The sequence below is a fragment of the Barbus barbus genome (assembly GCF_936440315.1).
Source record: "Barbus barbus genome assembly, chromosome: 34".
In the NCBI taxonomy this organism is placed as follows: Eukaryota; Metazoa; Chordata; class Actinopteri; order Cypriniformes; family Cyprinidae; genus Barbus; species Barbus barbus.
In genome coordinates, this window is record NC_136762.1 from 18,384,415 (window position 1) to 18,400,362 (window position 15,948).

General features: G+C 40.1%; 1 protein-coding gene across 1 annotated transcript in view; it reads right to left on the minus strand.

Annotated features, from left to right (window-relative positions):
* Positions 1–15,948, minus strand: part of nectin3a (nectin cell adhesion molecule 3a) — a 63,369-nt gene that overhangs the window by 30,199 nt on the left and 17,222 nt on the right. The window contains exon 2 of the mRNA XM_079392074.1: positions 4,238–4,585. Within this exon, the coding sequence (XP_079248200.1) occupies positions 4,238–4,585 (348 nt within the window). The remainder of the gene's footprint in view (positions 1–4,237; positions 4,586–15,948) is intronic.

A 15,948-nucleotide genomic window follows, 5' to 3' on the forward strand; every position in this document is an offset into this window, starting at 1 on the left:
ATTGTGAGGATATTCATGCGACCTTATAAATGTGGTCCATATATCCTTATACTAAACTATATGTGTCACGCTGTTCTCGGAGAAAGGAGTGAGGAAACTAGGAGATATTCCAACAACAAGGTTTATTTCAATCCAACACACAGAACGTGGAACTTGGGGATTTGACTAACAATACAGGATATGGGAGACAGGGAGACACAGGGCTTAAGAACACTGGGAAATCAACGAGGAAGAACAGAAACAGGTGCGGAGTAATTAAACACAGGGCTGGGGACTAATGAACTAATGATTACAGGGAACGAGGACAGGAACAGGAAGGCCAAATATGGACACGAGAGGAGGGGAAACACGAGACACAGTCTGACATTACGCCCCCCCTCCGGAAGGCGCGTCCACGCGCCATACACCATCCAATGGGGAGGGGGGATGGGCGCTCTGGAGGCCTCGAGGGATCAGGGGGCAGGGCTACCGGCCTCCAGAGCAGTGCTCATTCCGGGAGCCATGGCGGATCAGGAGACTCGGGAGGCCAGGGCGGATCCAGGGACTTGGGAGGCCATGGCGGGACAGGGGACTCAGGAGGCCATGGCGGATCCAGGGACTCTGGAGGCCACGGCGGGACTGGAGACTCGGGAGGCCATGGCGGGACTGGAGACTCGGGAGGCCACGGCCTTATTTTTTCGGGCAGCCAAGACAGGTAAAGGGATTCTGTGGCCTTGGCCCGGCCACACAGGCCGTGACCCTATAGCCCCCCCCAAAAAAATTTTCTTGGGGAAGCTCCCCTCTGGGAGCCATTGAGGAGGAGCGGGCACTAGGGGGTGCTCTGATGGCGAGGTCACTTGGGGGCGCTTTGGAGGCGCGGACACTTGAGGGCGCTCTGGAGGCGCAGACACTTGAGGGCGCTCTGGAGGCGTGGACACTTGAGGGCGCTCTGGAGGCGCGGACACTTGGGGGCGCTCGGACAGCGCAGACTCCTGGGGGCGCTCTTGAAGCGCGGAGGGACTGGAGGGCACTTGCGAGGACCAGGCACTGGAGGGTACTTGCGAGGAGCAGGCACTGGAGGGCGCTGTCGAGGCGCAGGCACCGGAGGACACTTGTCCATCTCTGGCGGGCTTGCCACATTCTCGTATGGCGGGCTTGCCTTATCTTCGGCAGGCGGGCTTGCCATATTTTTGGGCTTGCCTTATCTGCCATATCTTCTGCCGATAGGCTCGTGGGAGCCATGAACGGCGGCGGGCTCAGGGGAGCCGCGAACGGCAGCGGGCTCAGGGGAGCCGCAAACGGCGGCAGGCTCGGGAGAGTCACGGGCGAGGACGGGCAGGCTCTGGCTCAGACGTCTCCCAGACACCAGTATATCCCTTCTCTCCAGGTCAATCCAGTGGGGTCTGGGAGGTCGATGAGGCAGTGGAAACAGGCCCGGAGCCGGAACAGATGGAGGATGGCCGCGTCGTGTAGCTCCGCACTCTTGGCGAGCCCGCAGAACTCCCCGGTATACTCCACGAACGGCAGATCTCGGGGTATAAGGGCGCGGAGGCGGGCGGCGCAGAGGGGGGCAGGAACAAGCAAAACACTATTCAAAAGCGGAAAACAAAACGGGGGAGGAGAAACGCCGCTTACTGCTGTTTCGGTCCAGTATTATGTCACGCTGTTCTCGGAGCAAGGAGCGAGGAAACACGATGATATTCCATACAACAAGGTTTATTTCAATCCAAAACACAGAACGTGGAACTTATACGGGACATGGGAGACAGGGAGACACAGGGCTTAAGAACACTGGGAAATCAACGAGGAAGAACAGAAACAGGTGCGGAGTAATTAAACACAGGGCTGGGGACTAATGAACTAATGATTACAGGGAACGAGGACAGGAACAGGAAGGCCAAATATGGACACGAGAGGAGGGGAAACACGAGACACAGTCTGACAATACGACCTATAAGACCTTTTTTTTTTAAATAAATGAGTAAAGTATCACTTATTTGAGTAATACATTAAACATATAAAGCTACAATTGTATTTAATCACAACACATTATTGACATAATAATGTAGTGATAATAATGTATAGGTCCTTGTCACTGTCACATTGGCTATACTGTTCGGAGTCTGTACATTTTTTAAATGTTTGTGAAAGAGTCTCTTATGCTCACCAAGGCTGAATTTTTTTGTTTAAATGTACAATAAAAACAGTAATATTGTGAAATATTATTATAATTTAAAGTAACTATTTTCTATTGTAATAGCTATATTTTAAAACGTAATATATAGATGACGAAATTGAATTTTCAGCATCATTACTCCAGTCTTCAGTGTCACATGTTCCTTCAGAAATCATTCTAACAAGAAACATTTATATTTAGAATTAATCAAATTCTTTTCAGGATTCATTTTTTAATGAATAGAAAGTTTTACAGAACCACTTATATTTGAAATAGAAATATTTTGTAACATTACAAATGTCTTTAAATGTCACTTTTGATCAATGTAATGCATCCTTGCTGAATAAAACAATTAAAAAAAAAACCTAGTATAGAAATCTAGTAGTGTATTGCATGAAACTGGCAATGGTCAGAATTGAGTTTTGGGCCACAGTGATCTGTGAATGCAGCCATAATATCCTCTATTAATAAAATCGTATCAATACTACTTTAATTTGTCCTTTTCCCTCTTTCCTTTCCCCATCAGTCTCTCTAGAGAATTGCAACAGCTGCGCTCTTAAGAAACAGTTTGGCCATGTGGGCCAGGAACGTCAACTTAATCCTACACGCAAGGCCGTCTGCTCCACACACCTGTTCTACTCTGTTTACAGGCCGCTCCTGTATACGAGAAATCGAAATAACCCCAGGGACCCCTAATGCTAAATATAGCCCTGCAGAACCTGAATGGTGGTGACCCACAGCGCATCACAGAGCGCTGACATCCGAATGCCAAAATCAGACATACCCTGCATTCATCTAACCTAAACTCCATGCCATCTGCATCACGCTGGAGCTCTGCTGACTCAGAGCTTGCAGGGGCATCTTGGCAACTCATTCACACCCAACCCTCCTGATATAAGTGGAGAACCAGCTGATCTGACGTGCAGGTTGTGGGTGGCCGAAGGCCCAGGAGAGGGCCCAGGTATTGATTTATCATTAGACGGGGCAAGAATTAAGGCCGGGTCACTGTCACCCCCACACAAATCCAGACCCAAAACATTCCAGCTCTGGGTTGCAGACCAGGGCTGTCGCCAAAACCACAGTTCCCCAAACAATTGTGTCATTATAATGGACTCCAAGTGAAAGCAAAGTAATTATGTTAAAAAAGGAAAAGAATGAATTGTGGGTACAAATTATACCGCTTAGCTTGCGTGCCAGCATCTGATGTGTTTTATTGTAAAAATTCACACGGTCATTGAGAATTCATTCTGATGATTCATCATTGTTAAATTCACAGGAATAGGGATGGCGGCTTCAAGCTTGTGTGCAAAAAACACAAACTCAAAGCAGCTCATAGGCCAGTGATTTTATAGTTTTAGAGGTTTGGGTAAATTTCTCTCTTTTCTGTGAAAATGCCAAGGACTAATAGGGCTTTGCATTAACGTCTCAATCAGTAATGCCATTTCAGACTGGATCGATACAATTCAGAAGTTTTACCACTTATAATAGGGAAAAGATTAGCTTCTGTTTTTATGTTTTGCCGCAGGAAATAAACATGGAGGAAAAAATGACACCCCACAAAACAAAATAGAAGTAATGTGCTAAGTGCCAGTGTGTGACACATATTTTTGTCATCTCTGTAGCGTTTGACAACGCTTCAATTCACTCGAGCAGAAAAGGGGCTCTGTGAAGGGTGTTTCCAGCCCTTTCTATAATTACAATCTACAAAAATAAGCCATTTCAACAGAAGTTTCTAAATCACTTCCCTATAATTCCAGTCTTGTTTTCAATAGAGAATTTTTGGAATGTCAGTTAATCACTTTTAAGTGCCTTGTATAAATAAATGCAGAAATGAATAATTGTGTTTTTTTGTGCACACTTTTGTTTTTTAGGTACACACTTTTTTGTGCTTAAAACCATACAAACCTGGGAAAAAATAAATGCATGCATGAATGAATGACTGAATGAAAATTTGTGAAAGATTTATGACCCAGCAACTATAGGGTTCAGGAGGATTCTAATGTTTTACAAAATGATTCGCCTCAAGGAATTTACACCTACACAATTATATAGTGTACAAACTGTCCACAAAGGTATACTCACCCATAATGTCTACAGTTGTGGATGCCTGCATGTTTCCAAGTTGGAAGGTGACAACTTTACAAGTATAGGTCCCGATGTCTGCAAATCCCACGCCCTGCAGGACAATGGATACATCATGCACTGAGGGCTTGATGAAGTGCACACGTTTGCTGTACTCATCAGCTACGGAGGTCCCGTATTGGGGGTTGAAGACAGCCAAAGTTACGGTGCCGGAGGCCAGACGGCGTTCCCAGGAACTCTGGGTCAGACTAAGGTTTATGCTGACCTCCACCCTGCAGGTCAAAGTAACGTTTTTCCCCTGAACTGCAGTCACCTGCTCAGGAACCACAACCTTGTTGGCCCACACACCTGGAGAGATACAGATCATCAGGAAGAATGATTTTAGGAAATAGATTAACACAAGCCAAAATTTCCATTCAACACTTAAAAAGGGGGGTTTTGGAGCAATGCAACTGAAGAACCATTTTTGGTTCCCCAAAGAACCTTTCAGTGAACAGCTCTTAAAAGGACCATTTTTTATATGAAGAACATTTTAATAATCTAAAGAACCCTTTTCCGCTATAAAGAACCTTTTGTGTAATGAAAAGGTTCCATGAATGTTAAAGGTTCTTCATGGAACCATCAATACCAATAAAGAACTTTTATTGTTAAGAGTGAATTATTTGGTTTTTTATTGGTTTAGCACATCAAATTGATTATGATATATCTGAGGGAAAAGCTACTTATCTACTGTATAAGTTGTTGTTGCCAGTGTCAACAGAATCTGTTGAAAGTTCAAATGTTGTGAAAAAGTTAATTATAAAACATTTTTGAATGACTCACCGAATTCAAGACTAATTGTTCAAATACTGCAGGAGCATCTCACAGAAAACCTCTGTGAATCAGTTTAAAACACTATCCATCTGTCTAATCTAGCTGACATCACTTCCATCAGTTATGACCTTCAAAGGTCATAACTGAAGTACAGTAGTGGGAGATATCGTACAACAGATAATGAGGGCTCGTGTTTTCCCCAGCCTTAATGACGCCCCATGCGGGAGGCCTTCCTTCTCTACTGCAGCAGGCTGTGAGTGCTGTGCCACACAGCCCGTGCTTCACATCCATAATGAGCACCATACAGACCCCCGCGTCACACTGCGGGAAGCTCCGACTGTCCTCACCGTTAACCGTCTGAGCACCTTGCCTAATAAAAGCTGCTGGAACAAGATGAAAAACATCAACAGCCAATTTAGGAGCTTTTTTTATAATTTAATAGGCCTCTTTAATCTGTGCCTGTGCCCTTTGCATGTTTATTTGAACGCACTGGAGTTATTTGCTGATGTAAACATGATATTCTGGTGAGCTGGCAGTTAAAATTACAATGGAAGAGATAGATTAAAAAAAGGTGTTGGGAAGAGAAGTAGATCAGACAGGGTCCATATGGGTCCCATTAAAAGACACCATAATATCATGATGAAGAATTTTGTTAGCTTTAAAGCTATCAATATGTTAGTGTACTTCTAAATATTGGCAAAATTAATATTTTCTATTTTCTTCTGGGAAAACAGGGCAAAAGATATCGATGATTCATACTGCATTACACAGTTTTTGTCTAATAAAAATAACTGTCTAATTAAATAACTTTATTTGATCACAAACCGTAATACTGTGATATATTATTACAATTTAGAATAATTGTCTTCTATTTTAATATATTTTAAATGCAATTCATTCCTCTAATGGTAAAGCTGTATTTTCAGCATCATTACTCCAGTCTTAAGTGTCACATGATCCTTCAGAAATCATTCTAATATGTTGTTTGCTGCTCAAGCATTGTTTCATTGTATCAGTGTTGAAAACGGTTGTACTGATTTTTGAAGATTCTTTGATGAATAGAAAGTTTACAAGCATTTACTTGTAACAATGTAAAAGTCTTTACTATCACTTTGATCAATTTAATGCATCCTTGCTGAATAAAAAAGTACTTAATCCTTAAAAAAAAATCGTACTGACCCTAAACTTTTAAAAGGGAGTATATACCGGTATTAATGCAATTAGTTCCTGTTTTTGTTATGAAAAAATATCATAAAAGCCTAATTTACATAAATTCCTCAGTAAAAAAAAGTTGATATTTATTCAGTTTTTGAAGTGGTTGAACTTTTGATGCTGTGTTACTAATGTACTTCTTGTTTGTTTCCTGTAAACAGTGCTTTATAGAGAGTTTTGTCACTTCCATTCCATGTGCTTTCCTAGTATCATTGCATGGATACAAAGCAAAACTCACTAGGCTTGTGGAAAGATCAGAAAATATCACAAAAGTTGATATTTTGAACAATGATTTGTTCATAAAGCGAAAGTCAGTGGGGTCCAAAACAACACTGGATCTTTTGTTTTCCACAGAAAAAAGTCATACAGGTATGGAACAACAAGAGGATAAGTAAATGATGACCACATTTTCATTTTTAGGCTATCCCTTTAACAGTCAATCTTGCTTGGTAAACAACAACACACTGCAGCTTAGCACCATGCAAGAAATCATGGTGTTCTGAAAGCAAAACAAAAGAACACATTTCCGTGAAGATCATTGGAAAACACAGAAAAATTATAGGTTACAGGATGGGAGCTGTGCAAAACATATTCTGAGAGAAACGGCAAAATCTCCTCAGTCATTAAAGCCCACAAATGGCTGCATTTCAGATGGAAAAACTGTTAATCGAGACACTAAGCTTTCCTCTCTTCTAAAAAGAAGTTAGCGCATTTAATGCTGTTTTTACAAATAACTGTGCTAAGAAGTATTCCTACCATCAAAACAGTCACAAGGTAAAACCCATACTATTTAAAATACATAGGCTGGGTATACGAGACCATATCATAAAAAGTGGGTATATGGAGGCACTAAAGAGTGTCTGATATTTTGAAACCTTGGCAGCTGCATACTAGTGGTAAACCTCTGCTATTATATCATGCCTGTATGGGTGCAGGCTCTCCCTCTGCCTGTTCCCCTGCCTACCCTGTAATTGCAAGAATACTACCACACACACACAAAGACGCAGAGAGGGAGGGTGTGTGTGTGTGTGTTTGTGTGTGTGAGAGAGAGAGGCTACACTGCAATCTGGCTGACTGCTTGAATATCAAATTTGCTGAGACCAGAGGATCACCCATTTCAATTCACACTGAGATTGTTAAAGAGACATTTACGTCAATCAGCAAACTGAGCTTATAGGGTGCACCAGTTTACCTGTAAGACTCAGTTTGTACTGTTGTGTTAAATCGATAGATCACCCAAAAATGAAAATTATTTCATAATTTACTCACCCTTATTTCATTCCTAATCTGTTTGAATTCTATAGCAACATATGCATATTCAAAAATAAGTTATTCAGGAAACTATATATAAATAGGGTCAAGTGCATTTCTTTGCGTCCGTTCAAATCGGACATGCCTTGTGTTAAAAACGCTGAATGCAACAATGGAGAAGAATGCAAGGGTCTCGAAACGTGTTTATACATTTTCAATGTGTCAGTCTTAGAAATGCAATGCTCATAACGTAAGACACTGAAAAAAACAGCAAGGTGAGACGAAATAGACAAAAACGTTTGCTTGTGTATAAAGACCAACATTTAAAAAATAGCACAGGCTCAATGCAAGAACACACAGGCCACTGGCAAACAGATATTCAACAAATAAACAGACTTTTATTGCACAAAACTATCACAGTAACTTTCTTGAAATGTACTGTTGGAAACAGTGGATTTAAAGCACCATCACTAAAAATATAAACTATGAATGAATGAATGAATGAATGATGCATTTATATAGCGCATTTATTGTGTATTGCTGTACACCCAAAGCGCTTTACAATCATGTGGGGGTCTCTCCTCAACCACCACCAGTGTGCAGCATCCACTTGGATGATGCGACGGCAGCCACAAGACAACGGCGCCAGTGCGCTCACCACACACCAGCTACAGGTGGAGAGGAGAGTGTGATTGAGCCAATCAAGTGGATGGGGATTACTAGGAGGCCATGATTGATAAGGGCCAGTGGAGGGAATTTGGCCAGGACACCGGGGTTACACCCCTACTCTTTACGAGAAGTGCCATGGGATTTTTAATGACCACAGAGAGTCAGGACCTCGTCTCATCCGACGTCTTTAACGTCTCATCCGAAAGACGGTGCTTTTTACAGTATAGTATTATATAATTATATAATATTATACAAACTATAATAATGATAATAAAACTCTAAATAACTCTAAATAAAAATAAGGTAGTGATTCTAGGGGTCCAGAGAAAATTGTCTGGGGTTCAGGATATCTAATCTAAATTAAATTTCTAATTAAATTCAGAAATATTTAATCCCAATAAATATTGCTTTTATTGAAAAACATACAGTTCTTGAACTTCTGGAGTACAAAAATGAATTGTGGTTAATTAATTAAAAATATAAATACTTGCAATTTCTTTTTTAATTCTAAGGTTTGAATATCGTATTGACAATGGGGGGACCTTTGAGTCAAAAAGTTTGAGAACCACTGTACTTACAACCAGAACAAATAATGATACCCATTGACAAATGTTAATGAAGAGAAAAAAAAATCTTTGCTCTATTCCATGCTACAAGATTTGTAGCTATTTAAATGTCAACCCCTTATAAAACGTGTGTAAAGTGACTTTCAACCAAAACTGAGGCTGTTCAGTAAGGAACCCTCTGTTTTACCTATAGAGTTATAATGACTAGTTACAATGAATGTAGCTTAAAATTGTGCTTAACTATCAACAAAACTTAAGACCAGGTAAACTTCAGATGTGGTCTGACGTTTGATGTCAGGCTGCCACATCAAAGCCCAGGTGAGCGCAAAGGGATTTAGAGTTCTTTGAATGCAAGGCAACATCATTTTTACTCTTGGTCCTTTTTTGCTTCAATGACAGCAGTAATCGAGTTGCATGAATGTGTACATCCTGATGATCACGATTTCAAGCACTAACCTAATAGTTTTATTACTTTATCATTGGAAAACCAGGGTCAATTGCCATTTCATATGCAAAGGTTTGGTCTGTTATTTATGCTTGTTTATGGTTGCCCTGTGCATGTTTGTTGTATTTAGGGCAGAACAACACACAGTCTGTGCTGTCTCCACTTCACTGCAGTCTGAGCTGTGGGAGCAGCTGTCACCTGTCTACCAGCCAACCCACCGCTGACCTCGCAACCCTGCCCTGTCACGTACACGCATACATTCTACAAACACATCCAACGGTGTTCATCAGGGAGGATAAAGAACACACACTGACAAAAATATCGGCCTCCAGTCGGCTGTGAAAACGACTCCAAAAACCTATACGCACCACCGTGATGAAATTTGTGGTATGCCACACAGTCCGAACATCCACAAATGGTACATGTTTCATCTTGGTCTGTCTAGAATCTCAGAAAAAGAGTGAAGATCTGAATTTTGCCACAAATCACCCTGATTACATCAGAATTAAAGGAATAGGCTCTATCGACAGAAGAAAAGGGAACTGTAAATGTACCTCTTCTGAAGCTTCTGGTTCCTTAATGACAATTCTTTTAGTACTTTTAAGGAATACAGATAAAAAGAAATGCAATTGCATTACCAAATTATGATATTACGACATTTAAAATAATTATTTCAAAAGGTGCTTAGACTTAATATCTAGCCCTAACTAACATAATGCGCACATTTTATTATCTTAAGAACAACCAGTTAACTACACTTATTTATGTCTCACAGTTCTATGCGTTTGATTCACTAAAAATAACTGATTTATTCGAGTCACAGACAGTGAGAAATCACAATACACTGGTTGGGCTGTATGAATTTGATTCACTTAAAAGAAAAATTACATTAAAGTAATAATTTGGGATTCAAAATACACTGTTTGCACGGTATTCACTAAAAAAAGAACCACCCTTCTCATCTGTGCAAAAATTCAAGTGCAAAAACCATTAAAGAAAACAAAATGTCATTTGGTTCCATTTTGTATCTACAATTTTATTAGTTATATATATACAGTACCCTCCAAAAGTATTGGAACAGCAATTCCTTTATTTTTGCTGTAGACTGTAAACATTTGGGATTTAGTTGCAAATCCTTTGCTTTCAATAACTGCATCAAGCCTGTGACCCATTGACATCACCAAACTTTTGCATTCTTCTTTTGTGATGCTTTTCCAGGCTTTCACCGCAGCCTCTTTCAGTTTTGGGGGGTTACTCCATTCAGTCTCTTCTTTAGCAGATAAAATGCATAATCTACAGGGTTTAAGTGTAGAGATTGACTTGGCCAGTCTAAAACCTTCCATTTCTTGCCCCTGATGAACTCCTTTGTTGTTTTGGCACTATGTTCTGGGTCATTATCTTGCTGCATGATGAAGGATCTCCCAATCAGTTTGGTTGCATCTTTCTGTAAATTGTCAGACAAAATATTTCTGTAGACTTCTGAGTTAATTTTGCTGCTGCCATCATGTGTTACATCATTAATGAAGATTAATTAGCCTGTCCCAGAAGAAGCGATGAAAACCCAAGCCATTATTACTTGTGTAATGTGTACTATAATGTACACCTGTGTACACTGTGTTCAGATGAGCTTGTATGTTTGGGATCATGAGCAGATCCTTTCTTTCTCCAAACTTTAGCCTTTCCATCACTTTGGTCCATAAAATCAGTCCATAAAACCTTGTCCCAGAATTTCTGAGGCTCGTCTCCTATTCTTCTTGCTAATGACTGGTTTGCATCTTCTGGTGTAGCCTCTGTACTTTTGTTCATGAAGTCTTCTGCGAAGAGTAGATTGTGATGCCTTCACTCCTGCCCTCTGGAGGTTGTTGCTGATGTCACTAACAGTTGTTTTAGGGTCTTTCTTTACAGCTGTCACAATGTTTCTGTCATCAACTGCAGATGTTTTCATTGATCTACCCGTTTGAGGTGTTACTTAGTACACCAGTGGTTTCTTTCTTCCTCAGGAGATTCCATATGGTTGTACTTGCTATTGCCAGTGTTTGTGCAATGGTTTGATTGATTTTTCATCTTCTCTCAGCTTCACAATTACTCGTTTTTCACCCATAGTCACCTCTCTGGTTTTCATGTCGATTACACGTCTAACTAACTATAAATGCAGTCTGCACGGATCTGAAACTGAGCGCAGACATTCAGTGCTATTTATTGTTTGAATAATCAATTAATAGGACACACCTGGGCAACAAAACACACCTGTCAGTCACATGTTCCAATACTTTTGGTAACATGAAAAATGGGTGGGTTCAAACAAAAGGTGCTATCTTCTAAGTTGTGTATCAGATCCAGATGAAAATAAAGCTGAAATGTTAATCTCTCATCTCATATTCATCTTCTGATGTCAAACCCAAATGTTTACAGTCTACATCAAAGATAAAGGAATTGGCCTTACTGTTCCAATACTTTTGGAGGGCACTGTATATATATATAATTTAGTAGGTACACCTTGCTAGTACTGGGTTGGACCCCCTTTTGCCTTCAGAACTGCCTTAATTCTTCGTGGTATAGATTCCACAAGGTTTTGTAAACATTTCTTAGAGATTCTGGTCCATATTGACATGATAGCATCACACAGTGATCACGCACATCCATGATGCGAATCTCCCGTTCCACCACATCCCAAAGGTGCTCTATTGGATTGAGATCTGGTGACTGTGGAGGCCATTTGAGTAAAGTGAACTCATTGTCATGTTCAAGAAACTAGTCTGAGATTATTTTAGCTTTGTGACATGGTGCATTATCCTGCTGGAAGTAGAAGATGTAGTCAAAAAGGGATGGACATGGTCAGCAACAATACTCAGGTAGGCTGTGGCGTTTAAACGATGCTCAGTTGGTACTAAGGGGTCCAAAGTGTGCCGAGAAAATATCCCCCACACCATTACACCACCACCACCAGCCTGAACCGTTGAGACAAGGCAGGATGGATCCATGCTTTCATGATCTTTACGCCAAATTCTGACCCTACCATCTGAATGTTGCAGCAGAAATCGAGACTAATCAGACCAGGAAACGTTTTTCCAATCTTCTATTGTCCAATTTTGGTGAGCTTGTGCAAACTGTAGCCTCCGTTTCCTGTCCTTAGCTGACAGGAGCTGCACTTGGTGTGGTCTTCTGCTGATGTAGCCCATCTGCTTCAGGGTTCGACGTGTTGTGTGTTCAGAGATGGTATTCTGCATATTACCTTTGTTGTAACGAGTGGTTATTTGAGTTACGGTTTCCTTTCTATCATCTCTAACCAGTCTGCCCATTCTCCTCTGACATCAACCAGGCATTTTCGTCCACACAACTGCCACACAATTTTCTCTTTTTCAGACCATTCTCTGTAAACCCTAGAGATGGTTGTGTGTGAAAATCCCAGTAGATCAGCAGGTTTTGAAATACTCAGACCAGCCCGTCTGGCACCAACAACCATTCCATGTTTAAAGTCACTTAAATCCCCTTTCTTCCCCATTCTGATGCTCGGTTTGAACTTCAGCAAGTCGTCTTCACCACATCTAGATGACTAAATGCATTGAGTTGCTGCCATGTGATTGGCTGATTAGCAATTTGTGTTACCAAGCAATTGAATAGGTGTACCTAATAAAGTGGCCGGTTAGTGTATATAATATATTTTTTTTAATTAGATTTTAGTTTAGTAATTCAGTAAATCATAGTAAATCAAGGTTTAGTAATTTTGTTGTGTAGTTTTATTTCAAATAATTAATTTTAAAAAAATTAATTTTAGTAAAACTAAATAATACCAATAATAACCCTGTTTATCAGTACTCAAAAAAAAAAAACCTATCAACTTTATAATTTAGAGAATAATTCTGAAAAATTTACCAGAAAAAATTAATTGAAACTAAAAATTAAATTCATGTGTTAATAAGTTTACTCACCAAGTATGTTATGAAAAAATGAATATACTAATACAGATTGACATAACCCAAACTAAACTATTTAACAAATTAGAAATTTCATTGGACTTCAAATTATGTAATTTGTGTGAAAACAATAAAAAAAAAAGTAAAACAACACATGAATGTTCACCCCTAAATCTAACCGTCAGTGGGGCGTAAAAGTAAAAGTAGAACAGTTACACATTTCCAAGAGAGTGTGTTAGTTTAATACTGCTGTGTGTATTCGCCAAATAGATCGCTGCCATTTTTTATTTGTTCTTCCAAACGGAGCGTTGCGTTGAAATTATTTTCAGCCCACAGATGCTGTTACAGTTAAGCTGTATGTAACCCTAAATATTCCTTCAACATAGTTCTTTAATAAAGTCTTATATGCAGCTGTATAGCTATTGGTAGAAATGAACAGATGGCCTCAGCCTCAGATACCTGAATCAAGTCCAGATAGACACATTTGTGTTCATTTCATTGCATTTATTGTAAACATGTAAAATGACAGAAAAATGAAACATAGACTATGAACAAAGTCTTTGATCTGTCTTTTAAGTTATTAAAAGGCAAGGGATACAATTATCATTGTTGTAATCTTAAGGGTTCTATCATTACCTCAATCCAGGCCTGGCTTAACAATACATAAAACTTCAAAAAGCACGTAGGCCTGGCAAAAGTCATCTAAGGGCCAGCCCAACTCTGCCAATCAGATTTTAAAGACTAAATAGGAAATGAGAGGTATAGTGTGACATTAAATTAAAAAAATTGGCAAAGGTAATGAGGAACAAATCGAAAGGTCGCTACACAGAACGGCGAGGATGAGTGAGAACAAGAAGGAAACGAGGGGAAACATATCAGAAATGAATTAATGAAAGAGATATGCCTGGTCTTTGAAGCCTTCCTTGTGTTTGTTTTTCTCTCTCCTGACATCACTAACTGCTACAAGCTGTTCAAGGGGTCCAACAGTATATTCGAGCTCTCCACTATGCATTCCACTCCCCGTCTCATGCGCCAAATGCCCCAGCGTGAACTGAGATCCGAACCTGACCTCACTCTCTTGTGAAACATCTTAACTTCATTTAGGTGTGGGAAGACTTGTCCCAGAGCCCTTGGTCTTTTTGTCAGGTCACTGGGAGGGGAAAACCGGCTGATGCATCCCCTACTTTCAGATTAAAAAAAAAAAAAGCAGGAAACAAACTCTTCTTTTGCACGCAACAGCTCACTTGGATTAGAGTTGTTTTTTAAGACCACAGTGATGTGGCATGACAAGACCGACGAGAACATTTTAAATGAATGCTTTGTTAAATGTCATAATGGCAGTGGAGTGGTGATGAACGTCACCAGAAGTGCACAATAAAAGATATAAGCAGCTTTATGAGAAATAAGACTGAGGTAGGGTGAGGTGACAAAAAAAATCTTGTATAAACTCACCCGTAGTTCATCCATAATTTTGTCATTATTTACTTATCATCATTTCATTCCAGTCCTGTATTACTTTCTTTCTGTAGAACACAAAATAAGAACAATTGAAGAATGTTCACACTAGTCTTTTTCATGTAATAAAAATGTATGTGGATCCAGAAAAGCACGACTTTTAGTGAATAACTGCTTAAATTTGAATCTGTTCCTCAAAAAAATAAAAAAATAAAAAGACATCAAATATAGTATTGGATTAAAAGAAAAGTTTTATGGACTACTTTTATGATGCTTTCCTTGCATTGAAAAGATGAACATTATTTTTGTTGCACAAACGAAAAACATGCAGATAGGTGCTGTTATGGTTAGCAAAAAAATGTATTATAAAAATTATTTTTGTTAACTGAGCTGAAATAAATTGCTGAAACAAAATGTGGAAAGTTTGAAGTAGTAAAATTACTAAAACCAAGACAATAAAATAAATGATATAAGATAATAAAATGATAATAATGATAAATAGAAATAAAAAACTAATAAAAATGACAAAATAAATGAATTGACTGAAACAGAAAAAGTACAATGAAAACAGAAAATACACAAATAAAAGCTCATATAAATGAACATAAATTCTAGAGTAGAATAAAACTAATATTAAAATAACACAAACATACTTGGAACAAAGTAACGGTAACAAAAAAAAAAGTAATATTCTTTTTAGTTTAACTATGCCTTTAAGTGATGTTTTATTAACAAATTTCAGGAGGAGCACGCGCAGATAATAAACACGGCCAATTCATCATCAGCAATTACACCACCTAGCCAATCAGCACGAGAGTGAATCCCTATAAATAACCAAGCAGTCTTACCGTCATTATCTCTCGTCTTCCAGCATTGGCACACCCAATTCGCAGAAACATGTCAGAGATAGAACTTTTCGCAAACGAAAATTCCTTCGAAGCCACAGATCCTCCTGCATCACCAGCAGCTGTCAAATACACCAGCGCTCCGCAGGACATCACAATCGAGCCCACAGCTGCAACACGGGGCCGCCGGCCTTCCCGCGCAGCACCCGCTCATATATCCAGGCGTTGAGGCACACCATCACCTTCATCTTCAAGGCGTCAGCCACCTTCTCCAGCATCCTCCTTCACGTCAGCCGTTTCTTACGCCGCGAAAAAATTGGACCGTGGCAGGACTTCGCCAGGTACTCACCAGCACCGACGTCATCATCCCAAGTCGTTCTACCAAGCCGGCTCTCCTCGCCCTCTACGCTTCTCTCCAGTCCGGGGAGCCTTCAAACTCTGCACCTCCGTCCAAAGCAGTGACTAAAGCAAGCCAGGGCCACGGCATTCCTTATTCACGACCCAAACAATTCACCACTCCCTCGGGGACGGGCCTCCGGCC